This window comes from Xiphias gladius, chromosome 21 (genome assembly GCF_016859285.1).
Source record: "Xiphias gladius isolate SHS-SW01 ecotype Sanya breed wild chromosome 21, ASM1685928v1, whole genome shotgun sequence".
Taxonomy (NCBI): domain Eukaryota; kingdom Metazoa; phylum Chordata; class Actinopteri; order Istiophoriformes; family Xiphiidae; genus Xiphias; species Xiphias gladius.
Window position 1 is genome coordinate 18530799 of NC_053420.1, and position 19567 is coordinate 18550365.

At 41.0% G+C, this 19567-nt stretch overlaps 1 protein-coding gene across 2 annotated transcripts; it reads right to left on the reverse strand.

The window, feature by feature from the left end:
• Positions 1-250: 250 nt before the first annotated feature.
• smarcc2 (SWI/SNF related, matrix associated, actin dependent regulator of chromatin, subfamily c, member 2) lies at positions 251-11793 on the reverse strand. 2 transcript variants are annotated; one of them, XM_040116168.1, is made up of 26 exons: positions 11683-11793; positions 10874-10993; positions 10667-10752; positions 10440-10521; positions 9741-9833; positions 9453-9522; positions 9278-9347; positions 8916-8991; positions 7910-8154; positions 7656-7780; positions 7443-7496; positions 7239-7276; positions 7010-7140; positions 6655-6726; positions 6391-6504; positions 6110-6263; positions 5899-6015; positions 5737-5799; positions 5329-5587; positions 4587-4748; positions 4449-4510; positions 4225-4345; positions 3977-4140; positions 3709-3843; positions 3244-3607; positions 251-2406 (listed from the first exon to the last, which is right to left on the reverse strand). In XM_040116168.1, the coding sequence occupies exons 1-26, from the start codon at positions 11791-11793 to the stop codon at positions 2342-2344; spliced, it is 3153 nt and encodes a 1050-aa protein (XP_039972102.1). In that variant the 3' UTR covers positions 251-2341. The 2 variants fall into 2 exon arrangements, with proteins under 2 accessions (XP_039972102.1, XP_039972103.1); XM_040116169.1 differs by lacking the exon at positions 11683-11793 and having other exon boundaries at positions 10440-10515; positions 10874-11189.
• Positions 11794-19567: the final 7774 nt, after the last annotated feature.

Consider the following 19567-nt stretch of genomic DNA (forward strand, 5'->3'; position numbering starts at 1 on the left):
TTAGTACCATTTACTGACAAATCTTAAGTCTTAACTTCTACTCCATCTGCACTTGGTGGTCAGTGGAGAGATTTCATTACAACAGAAGTTCGATTTATCTTTAAATCTCTTCTTCAGCACCCTGACAAACTGATAAACTAGCTTATGAATTTAGCTCCTTGTGTCTGATTTTTATTGGTGTGACCAGCGTGTGAAGCAGCTGACTAAAGAACAAACCACTCTACACAGCAACTCCTCTTCACATCTTTATTTTTTCCCCCAACATTTTGTAGTTAAAACCTGAACCGCTTTTGTTTTGCCTTTTTTTTTCCCATACAAACTGCCAGAGTAACTGTCAGCACTAATGCGATGATTTACTGAGGAAAAATTGATGTCTACTGTATAATAATCAATGCAATTGCTGCTACCTTCAGCATAGTGAAAAACATACAGAAACTGAACAGACACTTATTTCATATCACAAAATCCACACAATGTAGTAATAACACAGATAAAAGAAGTCCATTTATGCTCACAGCTGCGGCGAGGACTGCAATACTGGCTTGACGGATATTAACTGTAAAGTTTCACCATCTGACTGGATTATATTTCATGACACTGATGTGATGTGCCGTGTACAGAACGAAGCATTTTTTTTAAAAATCCTTCAAACTCGGTAACACACAACAAATGGCACTGAAAATAAAGCTGAACGGTAATATGGTTTACAGATCTTAATGGCATGCGTTCACATACACACATGCCCACAGTCACGTCTCAGACGGATCCAAAAGACCTGTCTGAATCATACACAACAGTGGAGAGGGTAAATATAGGCTACAAAGGTAATAATATACAGTTACAATGTTGACATATAAAAGAAAGAAGATGGAAAAACGGACAGTAAAAAATATAAAAATTGATAGGATAAAAAGTGAGGATATTGTTGCAGATATTAAGGACACAATTCTCCATTGTCAGCTGTTTAAGGTGCGAGCTCCCTTGTTTTTTGACAGCATTAAAATCTCCATCTGTAACTTGAAATGCACCAGCAAAAAAACAAGCCGCTTAAAAAAAAAGAAACTCTTCATTTCCCGAGCAACTACAATAAAACTCACAGAATAAACGTGAGATAAACATGATTATAAAAACATTTTGGTTTAGCAATTCACACAAAGTCAAATTGTGAATAAACATATTTGTGGTCGCTGATAGAATTATTATTCTCAGACCATCTTCTTCAGCCATTTCTTCTAAACCAAACCACATTCCTCACAGAACTACAACCTGGATGCTTTTGTTCATCTAGATTTGCAAAACTGAAGCGCCTCACTGACACATTAATAAGTACTAGGGAAAAGGGACATTATCAAGATAACTAAAACGAGGTCTTTTCAGGACCTCACACTGTCAGTACTTTCAAATAGTTCCCATATTTTTCATTATAGGGCAACAAAAGGTGTGTTTGTAACAGAAAATCCAGTTTACAGTACATATTTTCCAACTGCATCCAAACAAACTTAATGTAATTCTCAAACTGGCTTCTGATATGAACGTTTTTCATTCATTACAGACTTTGCTCTTGAGAGACACTGGTTTTTAGACATGTGACCTTCAGGCCATAATTTGTAGTGACCGTTGTCCATGTAATACAAATAAAAAATATAGAGAAAAAAGTAATACTCCCAATCAAGTTTCCAAAACCTTCATTATGAAAAAGTATTTAAGACAAAGGAAGATATAAGTGCTAAAGTTCAATTTCATGGATGCTTCAAGTCTTTCAGTGAGACCTAGGGAAACATATTAAAAGTGCATTTTCTTCTTACATATATTTTAATTAGTACCTACAGTACGGAAGGGGGGCTCTGGAGAGACTTCACAAGCTGTGATAAACTGTTGCAGGAAAATAAATGCAACAATTTCCAAAACACTGAAAACACAAGATGAGTCTTTTCTCTTCTTCTCCTTGAGTGCCAGCATGTTGGTAAGACCCTCTTCATTTACCAGATCTCTGGTGTTAAGCTTAAAGTAATGAAGTGAGATGCTGCTGTCCAATCGACCACACAGGATGAACAGCTTCTGTCTGAAAACCAATTTTCTTCATTGGCTGATTCAATTTGAAAAGGACTTTGTGGTTTTTTTTTTCAACAGATCAGTCAAAGTAGAAGAGGTCTGATTAAGACGTTACTGTTTTTCTTTCTCAAATCAATTGTCCTGTTGAAAAAAAAAAAAGAAAAAAAAAAAAGGTGAAAATGTAAAATGTGGTCTGTTCCTTCGGTTTATGACTTCTTCATGTCAGATGATACAGGCAGGATTCAAAGTGGTCAGAGTCATTCAGATTCTCAGGCCATTTATTGATCACTCACTGTGGAGGAGGGACTGGAGCCGGGGGGTGGAGTGTTTCCCCGGAGAGAGGGGCGTTGGGCTCTGTGAGGAGATGAAAGAGGTGAGAAGTTTAAAAAAATGTTAAAATCTCTACAATGAAGAGCTGCCAGGTTTTACAATATAAGCCATAGGTCCTGTTAGGGGGAGCTGAGGTTGAATTTTTGTGAACAAGACAAAGAACACAAATAGACTCACTAACAGTCTGTGTTGTCCTACAGCAAGTTGACAGGGGTTTGTGTAAATGACTGACTTTATATACTTACATGAGACTAATGAAACTGCGTAAAAAACAACGGTTCTGCAGTAATGCACAATGCTCAGAGAGGAGAGGTTTGTCTTTCTGTAAGGTCTGTCCAAAACACCTGCCACATTCCTGGTGGTACTATCACACTCCCCAAAATCATATACTTTTTCAAAAATATTAGATAGTGGCTTTTCATATCTGAGAGCCAAAAAAATAAGTTAGAAAATTGTGTCTAACAAAAAATAATGAATGCATGGCCTGTATTAAAAAAATTGCTGCAGTGATTCATGCAGGTCTCATTTTGCTATTTGATTAGATAGTCACTTGTGGTGTTTTTTTTTTTTTTCATTTGCTGTCATAATATTCACTGTTCAGTCGAAAGGACTGATATCAACATATCTCTACTAAGAAGAACTCTGCGTATTTGCTTCTTTGATTGAGTAAAAACATAGTGTCTGCAAATGAGTCTGACGTGTTACCTTTTAAAGGTATAAAGAAAGAAATGTAATGACACAACCCTGATACAGGAGGACATGAAAGCACAATGCTGTCTTTATCACAGCATTAACACACATTAGAGCTGCGACGCTGTTATTAAGTTTTGAACTGTGTCATGACAGTGAGGCTGCACTCACCATGAAGAACAGTTGTAGTGCTGGAGCTGGAGTGGGTAGCCGGGGCCTGGGTTGGGGGGCAGGGGGGCGAGGTGTGAGTGCCCTGAGGTGGCTGGGACTCAGGAGCCGGGGCGGAAGAGGCTGGAGGCGCGGGGCTGGCGGCCGGCTGCGGTGCTGGCGTGCTGGGAGCTTGCTGAGTTGCTGCCAGGCCCTGGGGTGGCGGGCCTGAGGCCACCTGGTTGGAATGAGGGCCCCCCGCCTGGCTGTGTTGCTGGTGCTGAATCTGCTGGAAGTGCTGCTGGCGAGCCCTCATCTCAGCGTATTTCAACTGCTCCATGTGGAAAGACTGACGGTCAGCTAGCAGCTGCTGCCGCTGGTACTCCAACTACACACACACACACACACAGAAATACATTAAAGGATTAATACTTTAATTAGGTTGACTACTGTCTGTTGATGGTGCATATCCCAGAACCCCTCACTCACAGCCTCCCTCTCTCTGTCCATGATGGTTTCCAGTTCTTCAAAGTGTCGCAGTTTGATCTCCAGCTTCTTCATTTGGGTTTCCACCAGCAGAGCCACAAGAGATTTGATCTTCCTCTCTTCAACTGCAGCCAGGTGCTGTGAAGAAAGTGACGGTGAAACCAAAGTGAGAGAAAATGTTAAAAAAAACAAAACAAGGGGATGAAGGATACAGCGCCACCCGCTGTATCCTTCATCCCCTTGTTTTTCCCCTTGCGAGAATTAACTTTACCTTGGCTTTGACAGCAGCAGCAGCGAGTGCAGACGCAGCCGCAGTGGCCAGGTTCCCCTCTCCAACATCACGCTCCACCTTGGCCTTCCTTTCTCCCTCACTTTCTCCTTCTCTCTGTCCTTCCTCTGTTCCCTCTTTTCCCTCCTTCTCCTTCTCCCCATCGCCTGAGAGAAGAAAAAACCTTTAAGTTTCTTCACCTTTGACAGAGCACAGTATTTCCTGTGTCTGGGAGACATGCACTTTCGCACCCATCTCTGACTCCGTTTTGTCCGCCTCCCTCTCTGCTTCAGGTTCTCTTCCTCTCTCTTCTTCCTTCTTCCCATTCTCTGCCTGCTTTTCCTCTTCCTCAATCGCTCCATCTTTGCTGTCCTGTGTGGGGAAGTAAAGACAGCACGATGAGTCTCGCAGCAATGCATCTGCAGAAATATGACAAATTAGAAACGTTATGTAGTACAATGAATAAGCGTCATACCTTGGCCTCTCTCTTCTCTTCACTTGATTGGCTTTCATTCTTGCTTTCATCAGTGTTTTCATCTAGAGTCCAAGACAGAAGACAAGTTAGAAGCTGTCTCTCGCAATTTTGCATGTTGTGTGCGTGTGTCCATCCTACCAGGTCTGTCTCCCTCCTCCAGGCCAGTGCCTGCAATGCCGCTACCCTCCAGGCCGTACAGAGGGTCCTGGCGGCCGCTGACCCTCGCCGCCTCCTCCACTCGCCGCACATGAGCCTCGACCAGAGCCGCAGGAACCTCCTCTTTCATACGAGAGAACTCCTCTGAGAGGCAGAGACAGATTGTGAAATCGTGGATTTAAGCGTTTTAACGATAAATCCGTTATCGGTTTATCAACTTCAGGAATATGATTGCTCAAGAGTAATTTGTGCATACAATGAGCAATCAAAGTAACAAAAGCCCTTTTTTTCAAGACACTGGGGTAACTTTTTTTCTCGATACAGGCCTTTGTTGGCTACAGCCCTTTTCATAATACAATGAAATGGTACAATATGGTGCCTAGTCTAAATTTGTGTCCTCTATAATTTTTGCATTCTGTAGAATTTCCACTAACCCATGACAAATGGTTGAATAAAGATTTCATGATGGAAAAACATTTTGTATTTCATAAGCTTTCTACAATTTATCAGTTACTGATTAATGTGCCCAGGGCACAATTAAGGAAATTGCCTAAAACTATTGAGGCAACTTCACACGTTTATCTGAAACAAAGTACAAGCTATGAGCTCATTACCATACTGTGCCTTCAGAAGGAGCAACTTATCATGTGGCTGTAAATAATTTTACTGGACTGTTTTTCGTCGTCTGTACAGCAGAGTAACTTCAAAATAAGCCACTTCTCACCTAGAGCAGATTTGGCTGCAGCTGAGGCCACGCGTGGGTCGACGACAGAGGCGAGGAAGGCCACCGTGCTCATGACAGGGTTTCCAGCTTGGCTGAAAGGTATCGGCTGGTAGGCCAGTGGCCCCAGGGACGAGGAGCTGTCCTCCAAGTAGGGGTCTTCAATGGGCAGCCGCAGGAAGTGCAGGATACACTCATCCTGCGTACGGCTGCCCACATGTTCTGACACTTTGTTCCAGTCATCCTTGTACATCTCCAAGCCCTGAGGAAAGTGAGGACTACATTTAGCTCCGCATTTTCATGTTCTTTTTTTTTTACTAAGGTATTATTACGACTAGTTTCGTACATTTCGTGTTTATGTTGGCACCATTGTTTCACTGTCACGGTGTTGATTTTAAGGACTGTTTGTACCTCAAGTAGTAGTAGTGTTTCTTGCTCTGTCCACTCCCTCATGGAACTCGCTGCGCTCTTGCTCTGCACACAAAAACATCACCACCGCTTTATTAATTTGAAAAACCAGAGAAAATACAGTAAAATAAATAAATTACAACAACAGTCGTCTTGGACTTGTACCTTTGCGGAGCCAGTCTTCTTGCTGTACATGTCAGTCCGCAGCCCAAAGTTTTGCAGATCTGCCGGTTTCTCCTTCACTTTATCTGGGAAAGACATCATCTGCTGGGTGGCAGGGGTCTACAGGTACATGGTGAGAGAGCGACAAATGTAAAATACCTGGAACCTGCGTGCACGTGTCTATATGTGCGTGTATGTGTGAGTGTATATGGACCTGGGATGTCTTGGGTTGCAGGGGCACCAAACTGGATGGAGTGTCTGCCAGGACATGGAAGTGAGAGGTGGGGGGAGGACCCATGGGTGTGGGCCGGCTCTCAGAGTCCACTTGGTAGTTGATCAGACCCCACTGCTCCAGGAAGGCGTGGACTCTGCGAGAGAAGAATCACAGAGTGTTCCTCACAGAAACAGTTTGACTTAAACATGCAACTGTGTAGATACAGACAGTCAAAACTCTGGATTGACTGATTATGTCCGTCACATTGAGCCTCCACCTACCTCATGATTGCACACACATCTCCTGCCAAGTTCCTCCGGCAGGCGGTGGAGGTCAGGTACTCCTGGGGGTTGAGTCGGTAGGTGTCAATCATGAAGTTCCTGTATGCCAGGTAACTGCCCAACGATAGAAGTAGACAGAAAAATTAGATATAACAACTGGGACTTATTGTTGTGGCATATGTGATTGCTTTTGTAAATGTGCATCAGATAAATACTTGTATTAAAAACATCAAATATTGTGTTGTGTACTGATCACATACTTACATCTCAGGCGTTTTGGATTTGTTCTTTCCATTGAAAAACTCTGGCAGGGCTCTGCGCTCAATGGCATGAACACTGGAGGAAGAACAATAATGACAGTGTGAGGACTGACAGCTCTATTAAATCTGGACGATTCATTTTTGACTTTCTGAGTCGCCTCAAAAATCTCCAATTGGTTTTCTTTTCGACCAAAAATGATGACAGCTGAGTTCACACTTTAGGCCTCAGTTTTTATTTTTGCACAATTTTACAAACAGACTACTGAGGTCTTTGAAATACGATTACTGTCAAAAGTGTGGAAAAAAATTAAAAAACAAAGAAAAACAACAAGAACAACAACAAAATTAGATAATCTTACCTGTTGTAGTCAAACCAGGCAGCGTAGCTTGGGATGATGATGTGGTGGGTTTGCTCAGTCACATTGTCCTCATGAAGGTCTGAGCCTTTCACTGGTTCACCCTTCACACTTGGCGAGCCTTCCTCCTCCTCCTGTTTAAACACACACACATACACTCAACACTCAAGATGATATATGGATTTACTATCCTCACCGTAATATTTTCTTGCACATTTACAAAGTACGTTACCTTGCCTGTTGTTTCCATGGACTCATCCTCTTGCTCATCTGTTAAAGTCAGAAAAGAAGGGTAAGTGAATATAATACAGATGAGCAGAGAGATATAGTGGTGATTTGGTCACTGCTTCACTTGCTTTAACAGAGTGGGAGCTTTTTCTTTTAAAAGTAGTTACAGGTGGCCATGTTGTTGGAGACACATAAACTCTCTGCTCACCCATATCCGTTCCCCCCTTGACTGGAGTTGAATCACAGTCCTTTTTGGTGTTATCTGCAAAAATAAAGTATATTGTCAGCGAGTGACAGCCAGCGGCTACTGTACAGCTTTAAAAGATGACAACTGTGATTAATGTTAATGGTCATCCATTGTTAGAGTTGCTTCTACGGCTATTTTTTGTTTTATATTTTGCACACATGTGGCCTTTTGTACTTGTCTTAGCTGGGTTTCCCTCTTCAGATGCTGGAACAGGTGACGCTTCATCTAGGTCCTTACTGAGATCCTCCTGTTCCTCCTCCCTCTGGCCCCGTTTAGACTTGGTGTACGGAGTTGTTGGTCTGTCAGCACACATACAAAGGGCAGTATTTTACTATATTGTGTAACTTCTCTGATACCACTATATGCTACACCTCAAGCAGCACATCATTGTTAAATTTCTGTGCATCAAGACAGGTCTGGTCACAAACCCTTTCTTAGTGTTCTTCTTCTTGCTTTCCTGAGGCGGAGGGGTGGGGGAGGGCGACGGCGAGCGCTTCCTCTTCTTGGCACTGCCGGGCTTCTTGTCTCTCCGCTCATCAGGTGTGGTCACCTCATCTGTCAGGGTCTTGGCAGAGATCCTCTTCCTCTTAGGGCAGCCTTCACCCACCTCATAGTCCTCTTCATTCATCCACTCGTTATACTGGTCCAGGTCTAAAATCCACTTGGCATGGACCTGTGAAGAAAGGCCGCATGGTGTATGCAAAATATTGAAACATTTTCAGTAAGCATGTCAACCGCTTGAGTGAAATGTCACCAACTCGTCCTACAGTTTACCCAAGCAGAGCTGCACGCAGATGCAAACTAGAATATCTATGTGTTTTTAAAAAACACCACCAGTGTCTGTGTTAAATTTTAACAGGTACAATTTAACGCTATGCAGGTTTGATAGTAAACTAACCCAGTGTGTACATTATTTTGTGAATGCTGCTCAGAAAAATTGAATGCTTCACTGCTCTTACTATCATGTCCTAGTGAGCGCTGAACGCCTTCAGCGAGTAACGCTCTGGATACACAATAAGAGCTTCTGATGCCGCTTTGAATTTGAGTTCAGCTCTGTTTCTTCAAACGCCAATTTGGAGCAGCACTTCATTCTTGTATGTTTCGCACAGAGAGAAAAATATGAAATGAGTAACAATGCCCAAACACGGCGCTATCAGCTCAGTATACACAGTCCCCTGACAGGTTTGTATAATTAAGAAAGGTGAGATGAATAAAATTAGCTTTTATTATTATAGACTCAAGTTGTCCGGAAAAGTACAAGATGTTTATTTTTGATTCTAGCAAATTTAAAGATGTTTTCCAAATATGCACCCATAAAAAACAACAGCTTCAATTTGCATATATTACTCATTCCGATAATCATTTAAGCTTAATAAAGGGCTGGGCAGATTTTTTACCAACGTGCTAAACATAGTATGACAAAAAATGCAGTACCTTCCTGGGCTTTTCTGGGCTGGGAGGATCCTCCACAGCAGCCTCAATCTCACTGGCTGGAATCCAGGTATCATAACTATACAATGAGAGGGGCAAGGTCAAAGGATAAGCCATGGGAAAGATTACAATTTTGAGCTTGTAAAAAGACCTTAGGGAGAGTAACGCGTAGGCTAAGTTTACAGAAAACAAGGCAAGACAAAGCTCCAAGAAAACAGGAATAGCATATACACTCTACTGTGTGGGAACTGTGTTACGCTTCCACAACAGGAGCAGGCAACAGTTCTCAATTGAGTATATAATGTCATGTGGTGTTCATATCATTCTACTGCTGCTGTGTGACTGAGCATCAACTCAGAACAGACCTGTCGGGAAAATATCCCCAGTGGAGCAGCACTTGCTTATCTCTCTTCATCACGGGACGTACCCACTCCTCTGGACACAATAGGAGAAAATTATATTAGCACAAAGCCAATCAGTGCAGCAGAATTCACAACAAATACAACGTGCTGTGCTTAAACACAACACTCAAAGCCTCACCTTCCTCCAGACTGCTAGGAATAGGCACAACAACGTGGGAGCTGGAGGCCTTGTCCTCTGTCACTGAGCCCTGCAAAAGATGTTCATACAGTTGGGATATGGTCTGAAAAAGAAAGCCTAATATCTCTGCTTTACTGGGGACGACACAAGGAAACGTGGATTTAAGCATCAAAACACAAAAATCCTTTTTAAACCTAACTAAGAGAGGAGTAACACTTCTGTCTAATATCCTGATACAGGATCCCTTTTAACAGAAGAAAAATAAACTAAACAAAACAAAAAACATACCTGATGTCTTTTGATGATGTCTTTCAGTTTCCCGAGGAGTTTTGGTTCTATGTCAGGGCTCAGGTAGATCACAGGTCTACTCAGGCAGTTGTTCTGAAATGAAGAAATGCAGCAGATGTGTGAATTAATTCAACTAAGACATTCACAAGCTTAAATTCATATGTGCAGGAAAATATATATGAATGCATATATATCCTATTTCATATCATTAAAATAAGAAATCTGTCAGTGCTATGTGCTGTTGAGCTCATCAGATCAGGAGAGCTGGAGGATCTTGTGGAGTAACTGCAGGGCTGATTAAGTAGGATTACTGGTCAAGTCACATGACAGGGGGCCCTTCATTATTTCTATCTGTAAAGCTCAAGCAGCCTGATTCTCAGACACGTCACAAATTTGATGTAACAAGAGGAGACGTGTAACCTCTCAAAGAGACAGCATTTAGCTCTGGTGCCTGCAGCAGGAAAAAAAAAACTGACTCCTGCTGGAGCTCAAAGTTAATCGCATAAAAAAACACCAGTGATTTTAGCAAATACTGGGAATTGTGGGTTTACGAAGATTGTTACATTTTGTCGAATGAAGCCAGGTCTGAATGCCTGTGATATATGAAAAATATGAAAAAATATATAAAACAAGCTCCATAACTGCACGATTCATTTGCAAAATAGTCATGCACAAATAAAAGCACTCAGGCAAACTCACCTGCACTAACGACTTCTCAATGGTCATGAACATCTCCACATTTCGGTCCATCCTTGACGGATTCTGGAAGTCAAACCTGCGCCTACCAGGAAATTAGACTGGAGTTACACACGAAACGGTAACATAGCCAAAATCCAACTGAGCACTGTAATTCTAGGTAACTGCACCATTTATTTTTACTTTGTCTGTTTATCGAGCATTTAAACCAGCTGGAAAGAAAGTCTTACCATCCTTGGTCGCTCTTGAACTTGTAGGCAGCAGCCAGGATGTGGCAGAGAGCCCCCCCTGACTTGAAGTCCAGAAAACACTTCATCTGCAGACAAAAAAAAAAACAAAAAAAAAACCAGCAGTTGCAGGGGGTCTCACTGGAGTAAAGCGATATGTACAATATGTGTGCGAATAAGACACATTAAGAGGGCTAAAGGGAGATATACCGGCAGTTTGGTGAGCGGAGGGTTGCTGACATGTCGACCGAACACCTCCTCCTGGAACTGGAGCAGCTGGACCACCAGGCTGGACAGAGACTTGTTGGTGGGGGGCTCGGCCTGGATGTACTGAGAGGACAACAACAACAACACAGAGGGGCACTCAGAGCGGAGCCACGGAGGGGGACAACAGACACACGAAGACACGGTGTGCTGTTAGCTGCTGTGTGCCGGTGGAAGTTTCACAGCTTTCAGTTTTACCACTGAGAGAGTGAGACAGTGCCGTAATGCGATATGTGATGTGGGGGGTGAATTCATGAAAATCCTCCGTTTCATCATTATGATTATTGGCGTATTTCTGGAGAAATACTGTGTTTTGTGACATCAACGTGTCCAAACACCGGCACGCCGCTCAGTGTTCTACCAGAAGGGCCGTGGCTTCAATCAGCGCGGCGCGCCACACAGAGCCAACATCTGGATCTGGGCTGCATTACCGTTAGCCCATTAGCTAACTAGCCCGCTAGCTGGCGGTCACCCCCTTAAAAAAAAAAATCATCCACACAGGTGAGACTGTGTGCTGCTTTTGGGTCGGTTTCGCTACAATAACGTACAGTGATGCCGCCATTCGCGTCTGCATCTGTTGCAGCTGTTGGCTCAGCATCCTTTTGTATCCCGGCTCGTGTGAATCAAACAGCTGGACGCTCAGCAGCACCCTCCCTCCTCTCTTTGTCACTGCCTCTGCCCAGCGGGTAAGTGCCCACATTTCGGGGTGAAAATGCATGCTCCGTGTGTATGGTTACGAAACATGCGCTCGGTACCTTTTTGTAATTCTTTCCCAGCCAGACGCGGACATTATCAAACTGAGAGACGGTATCAGACGCTTCGAAATATTTTACATTCGGGCCGCCGTCTTTCTTCCGCACCGCCATCTTTGCTTGCAGACAACCAGTCGACGTCGCCTGCCGCCCAGCGGCCACAGCGCGGTACTACAACTGCTGGACAACACGGCGCTGCAATGACTCCCAGCGAACAGCAGGGGCCAGAGTGGTGTAGGGAACGTTTTTAAACCGCTTCAACATAATGTGAGAGGTTTCAGAGCAGGGTTGCAAGCAGTGCTCAGAAATAACAATGTGTAAAAAATACTCCCTTACAAGGAAAGGTTGGGAGTGGCAGTTGCGAGACATTCCACTGGCATTGTCTTGTGTAATGTATGATAATTCATATAATCACGTTATAATAATTAATAATAACCTTTGGATGTTCACTTGAAGAGTCCTGCACTCAAATGTTACTTTTGAGGTACAAAAGCAAAAAAAAAAAAAAGTACTTAAAGTGTACTAATGTAAAAGTACTCATCATGCCGTCTGGCTCCTGTCCACTGGTGGAAAAAGTACTCACTTAGAATGTATGCGTGAACATGGAACCAGCATTTAAAAAGTAAAACTTTAAAAAGCAGCAAAAATTGAAACTACTCAATTAAAGTACAACTACCTCAGAATTGTACTTAAGCCCAGTACTTGAGTAAATGTACTCAGTTAAATTCCACTACTGCGCCTGTCAGTGTTATATTATTATATTATTGATTCATAATTATGTATTGTTGTTAATATGTAAGCAGTACTTTAATGTTGCAGTCGGTTGAGCTGAAGCAGATATATAATGCTTTACATGCCGTTGGGTAGTTTAGTCTATAACAATGCATCATATTTTATAATCCGACTGGCGTTATCAGGCCTGAATGATTTGGTGTAACAGGTCGTCAGATCTGCCTGCGTCTTCACATACTCGAAAAATCAAACCGTTTTCACAATCAGCAGTTTGTTTGACGCACCACAAAGTGCTGTCGGTGCAAACTATTAGTGGCAGTTGAAAGAAGGATGTGTGTTAGAAAATTAAGTATGATGCAGCCCTCACAACTGCGTTTCAGTCTCTGACATTATGCTTCCTCAGTGAGAGAGTTTGATTAATTGCTAATGCCTTGAACAGATTACATGGGAGTGGGGGGTGAGAGAAAAAAATGTAATTAAATTTAATCCAAATTTTAATTTAAATTGAATTCAATTCAGTTTTTTAGTTGGCAAAAACTGACCTCCTCCAGCAGGACGTGAGTGAGTGTGCTGGTGAGACGAGAGAGAAAGAAAAGGCAGGCAAGAGGGTTTTTTGGATCGACGAGTGAATGAAAGAAGCCCCATACAATCCAAATAAAATTTAAAGGACCAGGTTCTGGTTCAGTGACAGTGAATGCACATACTGTATTTAGTTAAAATGTGGTTTTAATAATCCATGTGATAACCATTCATATTAATCAGGTATCTAGTGTCTACTGGGCCAGCTATCAATTAATTATCTTGATTGCATGAGACCTGACCTATGAAGGCTCTTTAAAACCTATTCATTCAGGAGAGTCAGGGTGTAACAGCAGGAGGACAGTGAGAAATTAATGCCTTTTCTAATCCCAATTTAACCTCTGGTCCTAAAAGTTGTTTGTTATGAATTTCTGGCTAAATGAAACTAATTTCCCTATACAGCCTGGTGATAAATATGGGCAATTTGTAAGGAAAACAAGTTCTTATTGGCCATTTTTAAAGGGCAATTTATCAAAAAAGGGTAAGGATGATTGCCTCGTGTGAACGTCACTGTTTAAGGCAGTGGTTCTTGACCTGGGGATCAGGACCCCTCCAAGGGAGCACAAGTTAAATCTTAGGGGCCGTGAAATGACTAATAGGAAAAGAAACACGAAAACTACATAGGACTGCAACAAAAAAATATGTGAATTTTTTTTCTACTTTTACCTAAATACTTTTTTTTTTTGTTAAATATTTGAAAGCTTTTTCTACAGGCCTCCAAAAATATTCACGACACAATCTGAAATTGAAAAATCACTCTTCGCTGAAGTTGCTAGGGCTGCAACTAACAGTTATTTTCATTGTTGATTAATCTGCTGATTATTTTTTCTATTAATCAATTCTTTGTTTAAGTGGTTGGTTGTCAGACAATAGTGAAAAATACCCATGAAAACATTTTCAACAACAACAGTGACTTTTTCAATCGTCTTGCTTTGTTCCACCAAAAGCCCAACACCCAGAGATATTCAGTTTGCACCGATTTCTGACAAAAAAAAATCAACAAATACTCTCTATTGAGAATTTTTGCTTGAAAAATAAGTATGAAATTGATTATCAAAATAGTTGCTGATTATTTTTCTCATGATCAACTAATCAATTAATTGACTAATTGAATCAGCGTTAGAAACTGCACTAAGTTCACTGATTTGTGCAATATGTCTTAAGGGATTGTAACTATGCAGTTTAAAAGGGTCGTATGGGAAAAAGTTGGGAAGGGTTGTAAGGATTGTAGTTCAATGATTTGTTCTCTATTGTGTAAAATATTTTGAGATTTTCTTGCAGAAATAACTTGATTTCTGACTGGGAAGCACTTGTTTTTATATATATATATATATATATATAGTGCTTAGTTTCCAGTTACTGCAACCGATTAAGTAAATGACAGATCTAAGCCATTAGTGCATGCTCCATCACGGACTTAGTTTTGTATAAATATGCCCGAAAATATAATTTAATGCATCCTATAATATTATATAAATATCACAGCAAAAGTCAAAGCTCCCATTGAGTAAATATATGTAAAATATATACGACAAAAAATTGTACAAAAAGAAAATAACCACCTCAACACAAACAGTCCCTGGCCTGTAGAAATTACATTCCGTAAATTCAAATATCCAAGGACTACAGCATTTTTGTTACCCACACCCCTATAAGACTTTAAGTAAGTAATAAAAATGGGAAATTCAGCAGACATAAAAGTACAGAAATAACTGAGCAAAATATAGACACATCAGACTATTTCCATGTCTGTGACCTTTTTACTGGTCCTCATTTAGTCAGAGTCTAAATTAACCTTCATTAACAGAGAATAGGTGTAATGTGTGTTTGTGTGTGTGTGTGTGTGTGTGTGTGTGTGTGTGTGTGTGTGTGTGTGTGTGTGTGTGTGTGTGTGTGTGTGTGTGTGTGTGTGTGTGTGTGTGTGAATCTTACATGACCCCGGCTACTCTGTGAAAGTCCAGAGACAACACTGAAGAGAGTAGTGCTCCTTGAGCTAGAATTCCTCAGACTGTCTGTGTATTTGTATTTGCTCATGAGCATGTGTGTGCATATCTAAGTAACATTGTGTGTGTGTGTGTATGTGTGGTGCACTCGTCTGTGCTGAAGGAGAGAAGCCTATTGATTATTTTAATCCTCCTATTTGTGAGTCTGTGATCCTCTCGGCTCAGCCTTCCACGGGGGGATTGCTAATGGGGCTGAACGCTTCCCTCCTCAGCCCTCTCTCCCTGTCCAATTAACTTAACGCTGGAATTTGAGAGGAGGGAGCGTTGGGACTCGGGGGGGGGGGGGCCACTGCTGAGATACAACTGGCCCCCCCCCCACCCAAGTTCAACATTTCCCAAACCTCTCTTTTGCACCACATTCAACAAGAACCTCCTCATCCAGGTTAGTATTACCTCTCACCTTTAATTAAAGATCCATCTCCTTGTTTTTATTCTGGTGAGGTGAGAACTGCCTTTAGCCAGTGTTTCATTTTCACAGGATGGCTTTGCAGAGGGTAGAAGCTGCATCAGGTGCAGAAACAAGTCTTATTATAGAAACACTACCTTCAAAACGGGTTGCTGTAGCCCAAATTCTAATTGATCACTGTAGTTCAGTATGCAGTTGTCCAATGAGTATTTGTGTTCAACTCTGAAGCTGTATTTAGACAACCAAACCTTTGATTATGAAGTCAGAGACCTCAAAAAGGGAGATGGTGTCCACAAAGTCACAAGGTATTGTTTGATGCAATTTATAATTATACACAGGCTCCACTTCTCTAAAGATAAGCCACATTAAATCTCTCCAAAATACTCCAGTTTTTGTTTTGGCATAAGGAATTAGATACTTACTCACATTGATAAAAACAAGATTGCCAACAGTTATTGTTAATATATCTGGGGAACTTTACAAACTCTCACAATGCCAGCAGATCTGTGTAAATTATTAGCCACGCTAGCCACGTGTGGCTCTGTGGATGGCAATGTCGGTCTGTTGACCGCTACACCACTTTGGTCCAGATTTGAATATCTTAACACTGGATGTTAATGTTAATACTGGAGTAATTGCAATGAGTTTTGCCAAAATTTAATTAGTAGTAGTTTATGGCCAAATACCTGCAAAACAACTAATGGCTGTAGTCTGGGTTAAGAGCTAATCGGTTATATCACGCTATCTTCTCAACTAAGATTAACTTGGTGAATATTATACCTGCTTTAAATCAGCATGTTGCAATTGTCATTCTGAGCATGTTAATATGCTTATGTGAGTTTTTAGCTCAAGCTACACCTGCGCCACCTGTGACTACAGCTTCACAGAGCATTATGTCAGTATAGGGAATGACTGTGAGTGATTCATGATCAGACCAACCAATTCTTACTTTGGGATATGATGTTTCAGTAAGCGTGTCAATTTACGTTTTTACTTTTCATTTTCATTCTAGCGCCCAGTTTGACATAAAAACACATAAAGCAACCAGAATAGAAGACTATTAGAAATACCTCTGAACATACAGTAATGCAGTTCAGTACGACACCAGAACTAACTATGACCTCAGTGTGAGACCATTTGATTGAATTAACAACTCTATGACAGTGTCACAAGATGTGAACATTATAGCCATCACAAAATTAGACTTCATTTTGGCAGAAGCTTTGTATTGGATTGCATTAGATTGTAAAGCTATACCTTATAAGGTAGCCAATGAGTGTATTATTTTTATCAGTGGAGCAACACTACGATATAGCAGGTAGGTCATGGTTCTTGTTTGTACGTATCACAACAGATGTCAACGCCTGCTGAGTCCATGATTTTACTGTAATGTACAAGGAGAGAATAAAGGACAAAAGGAAGACTTAAGAAAGCGCTGGCTTTACTCTGACTCAGTGACAGCAAATAATCCTGAATTTTGTTTTTTTATTGTGTTTCGTGGTCTCCAAGGGCAGAGAAAAATCTATGCTGATTTCATACATAACAAATACACACAACTCAGCTTGCAAAGTACAATGACAACAATGAAATCACACTGCTCGTGAACAAAGGTAACAGCACCAGAAAACACACACAGTCGGATGCAGCATGGCACAGAGGTTATGTAAAGCCACTCACGAGGAATGTCTGTGTATAATACACAACGTCAGGATGTTTTTAAAATCACAGCACAAGAATGACGAGTTCATCAGAAAATTCACATCCAAATCTCATCAGGGTACAGTCAAGCGATCAGGCCTCGGGGCTGGTTCTGTGCTACTCAGGACAATAAAGTCTCTGCCACGCATTTTAAAATAGTGCATTGTTGGGCCAAAAAGATGCTCTCTTCTTCTACAGCTACAATAGATGTGTTCAAAGGAGTTATTACATTTAACCCGTCTAAGCATAATATCAAGAATAAAATAGAATTGTTTAATATAATAATCATGTTATTTAAATTTTTCTGGTTGCAAATTTGGAAAAACACAGTGACATGCTTCTGTTGTTTATTCCCACAGATGTTTCCCACCATACAGAATGAACCTCGGTCTCCATTCTGGGGGCTTTTATTTACAGCAATGAGTTACCTCCAGTAATATACAAAGATTCACAGTCTGCATTTCATTAAGTGAGTAACAGCATTTGCATGGACTCCCTGCATTTGAAAGGTTTTCATCAGAAATCCTCGGCAGATTGCTGTTTGTATCACATGGATCAGTTTGTTCATATAGCTTGGATTAAACAAGGGACATTGTCTCATGCATAAAAAATAGAAATAAAATAGAGTTTAAGGCACAGAAAATCTATAGGTATGGCATATGGCAGTAAAACTAACAACAGTCACCTGCATTTCAAAAACATCTTCACATTGGTACATTAACAGTATAATTAAAGGAATAATTTGACATTTTGGGAAATAGGCTTAATTGTTTTCTTGCAGAGAGTTAGATCAGAAGATTAATACCATTCTCATGTCTGTACGGTAAATATGAAGCTGTAGCCAGAAGCTTGGTTTAGCATAAAGACTAGAAACAGGGGGAAACAGCTAGTCCGACTCTGTCCATAGTGTTACCCAGGCACTCCAGTAGAGGAGTCCTGTTCAGCCATCACATTAAAGTGTAAAAAGATTAACCTGTCTGACTGAACACCTGAACATGAATATAATCACATAAAATAGAGGCTGACTCAAAGGAGAGCTGCTAACTGTCTTCCCTTCAACGCCTTCCCCTCTACCTTTTTTCAGTAGCGCTCTTACTGGCCTGACCTAAGAATACTCCATGGAAACACTTTGGCTCTTGACAGCTCCCTTCTTAAATGCAACAGTTGTTGTACTTGCTGGATATCGTTTAAGCTGCAAATATATTTTTGCTGTTAGGGTAATGTTAATTTATCAGTCTAGACCAACCGACAAGAGCTTTCATCTATGGACCTGACCTACTCACACACAACCTGTACTTGTACATCACCAAGGAGAGGCTACTGGAACTACTCGAACTTTTACGAAACCCTTAAGTAAGTTGTAATAAAGCTAGGAAACCTTTCCTTTAAATGCAGATAAAGTCCTTTATTTTATACTGGCAGAAGCTAACAGCAATAAACAGTAAAAATTGTTTCAAAGATTATAAATGCAGAAATATAACAATTTCTTTTAAACAAATTTACTCTTTCCTTTTTTATATATTCTAGCTGTTCTACTCACAACCTCCTTGGATTCTGTGAAGTGAGGCTGAACAAAGAAATAAGCCAAAAATCTCAAAATCTCACTATCAGCTCTTCCAGATGTCGTATGAAATCAAAAGGATCTTCAGCTGCTGCCGAAGTCCCATAGCTGAGGCCCTCTGGTCTATCAGGGCATCTTGGCTCAAGCCCATCTGGGCTACCGCCACAATTCTGTCTCTTTGGCAGTCTTTCCCTCGTTGAGGTGCTTACCTTAAAGCGACGCAGTGTCCCTAGGCAGTCGATGAGCGCTCTTATGCTTCTCTAAAACCTAGGGTTTTTATACCATTTTTACTTTCCCTATATGGACATCCTACATTAGATCATTTGTAGTTACCAAATGGACCTGGTATAGCGATAGATGGCGTGATCTGGTTTGTGATACGTGTGAGTGGCTATGTGACACAAACATTAGCAACTTTTGTACGTCCTCTACCTTTGGTCAGGTCATGTACCAAGTGCTCAGGTAATGCTAGGTCATTAACCGGTGTTTTGCCAGTTGTTGCTGACCAAACATCCAATTTTGATCGAGGCACTTCTCACTTTCTCAGCCATCTGTGTCTGCTAAGCCTCTCCAGTACTTTCCACAGTGCTTTCACTTCCCCATCTTACCATTACACACTTACATTGGATTAAAAACAAATAACTCTTCATCAAACATTAATCAACAATTTCCAGAATTATTTGTGTCCTCATTCTTTATTTATATCTTTATCCCTACCTACTGTATTTATTCTCTTTGATTATTATAACATATCTGTAAAGCAATCCTCAACATAATCATTTCATTATATTACTTTTAAGATGATAATCAAATCCATGGCTATATTCTCATTCAGTGGATTGTGTCCCTTACTTTCAGCTCATTAAATCATCATTCTGTTTAACCTCCATTTCCTCTTACTGTTGTGGT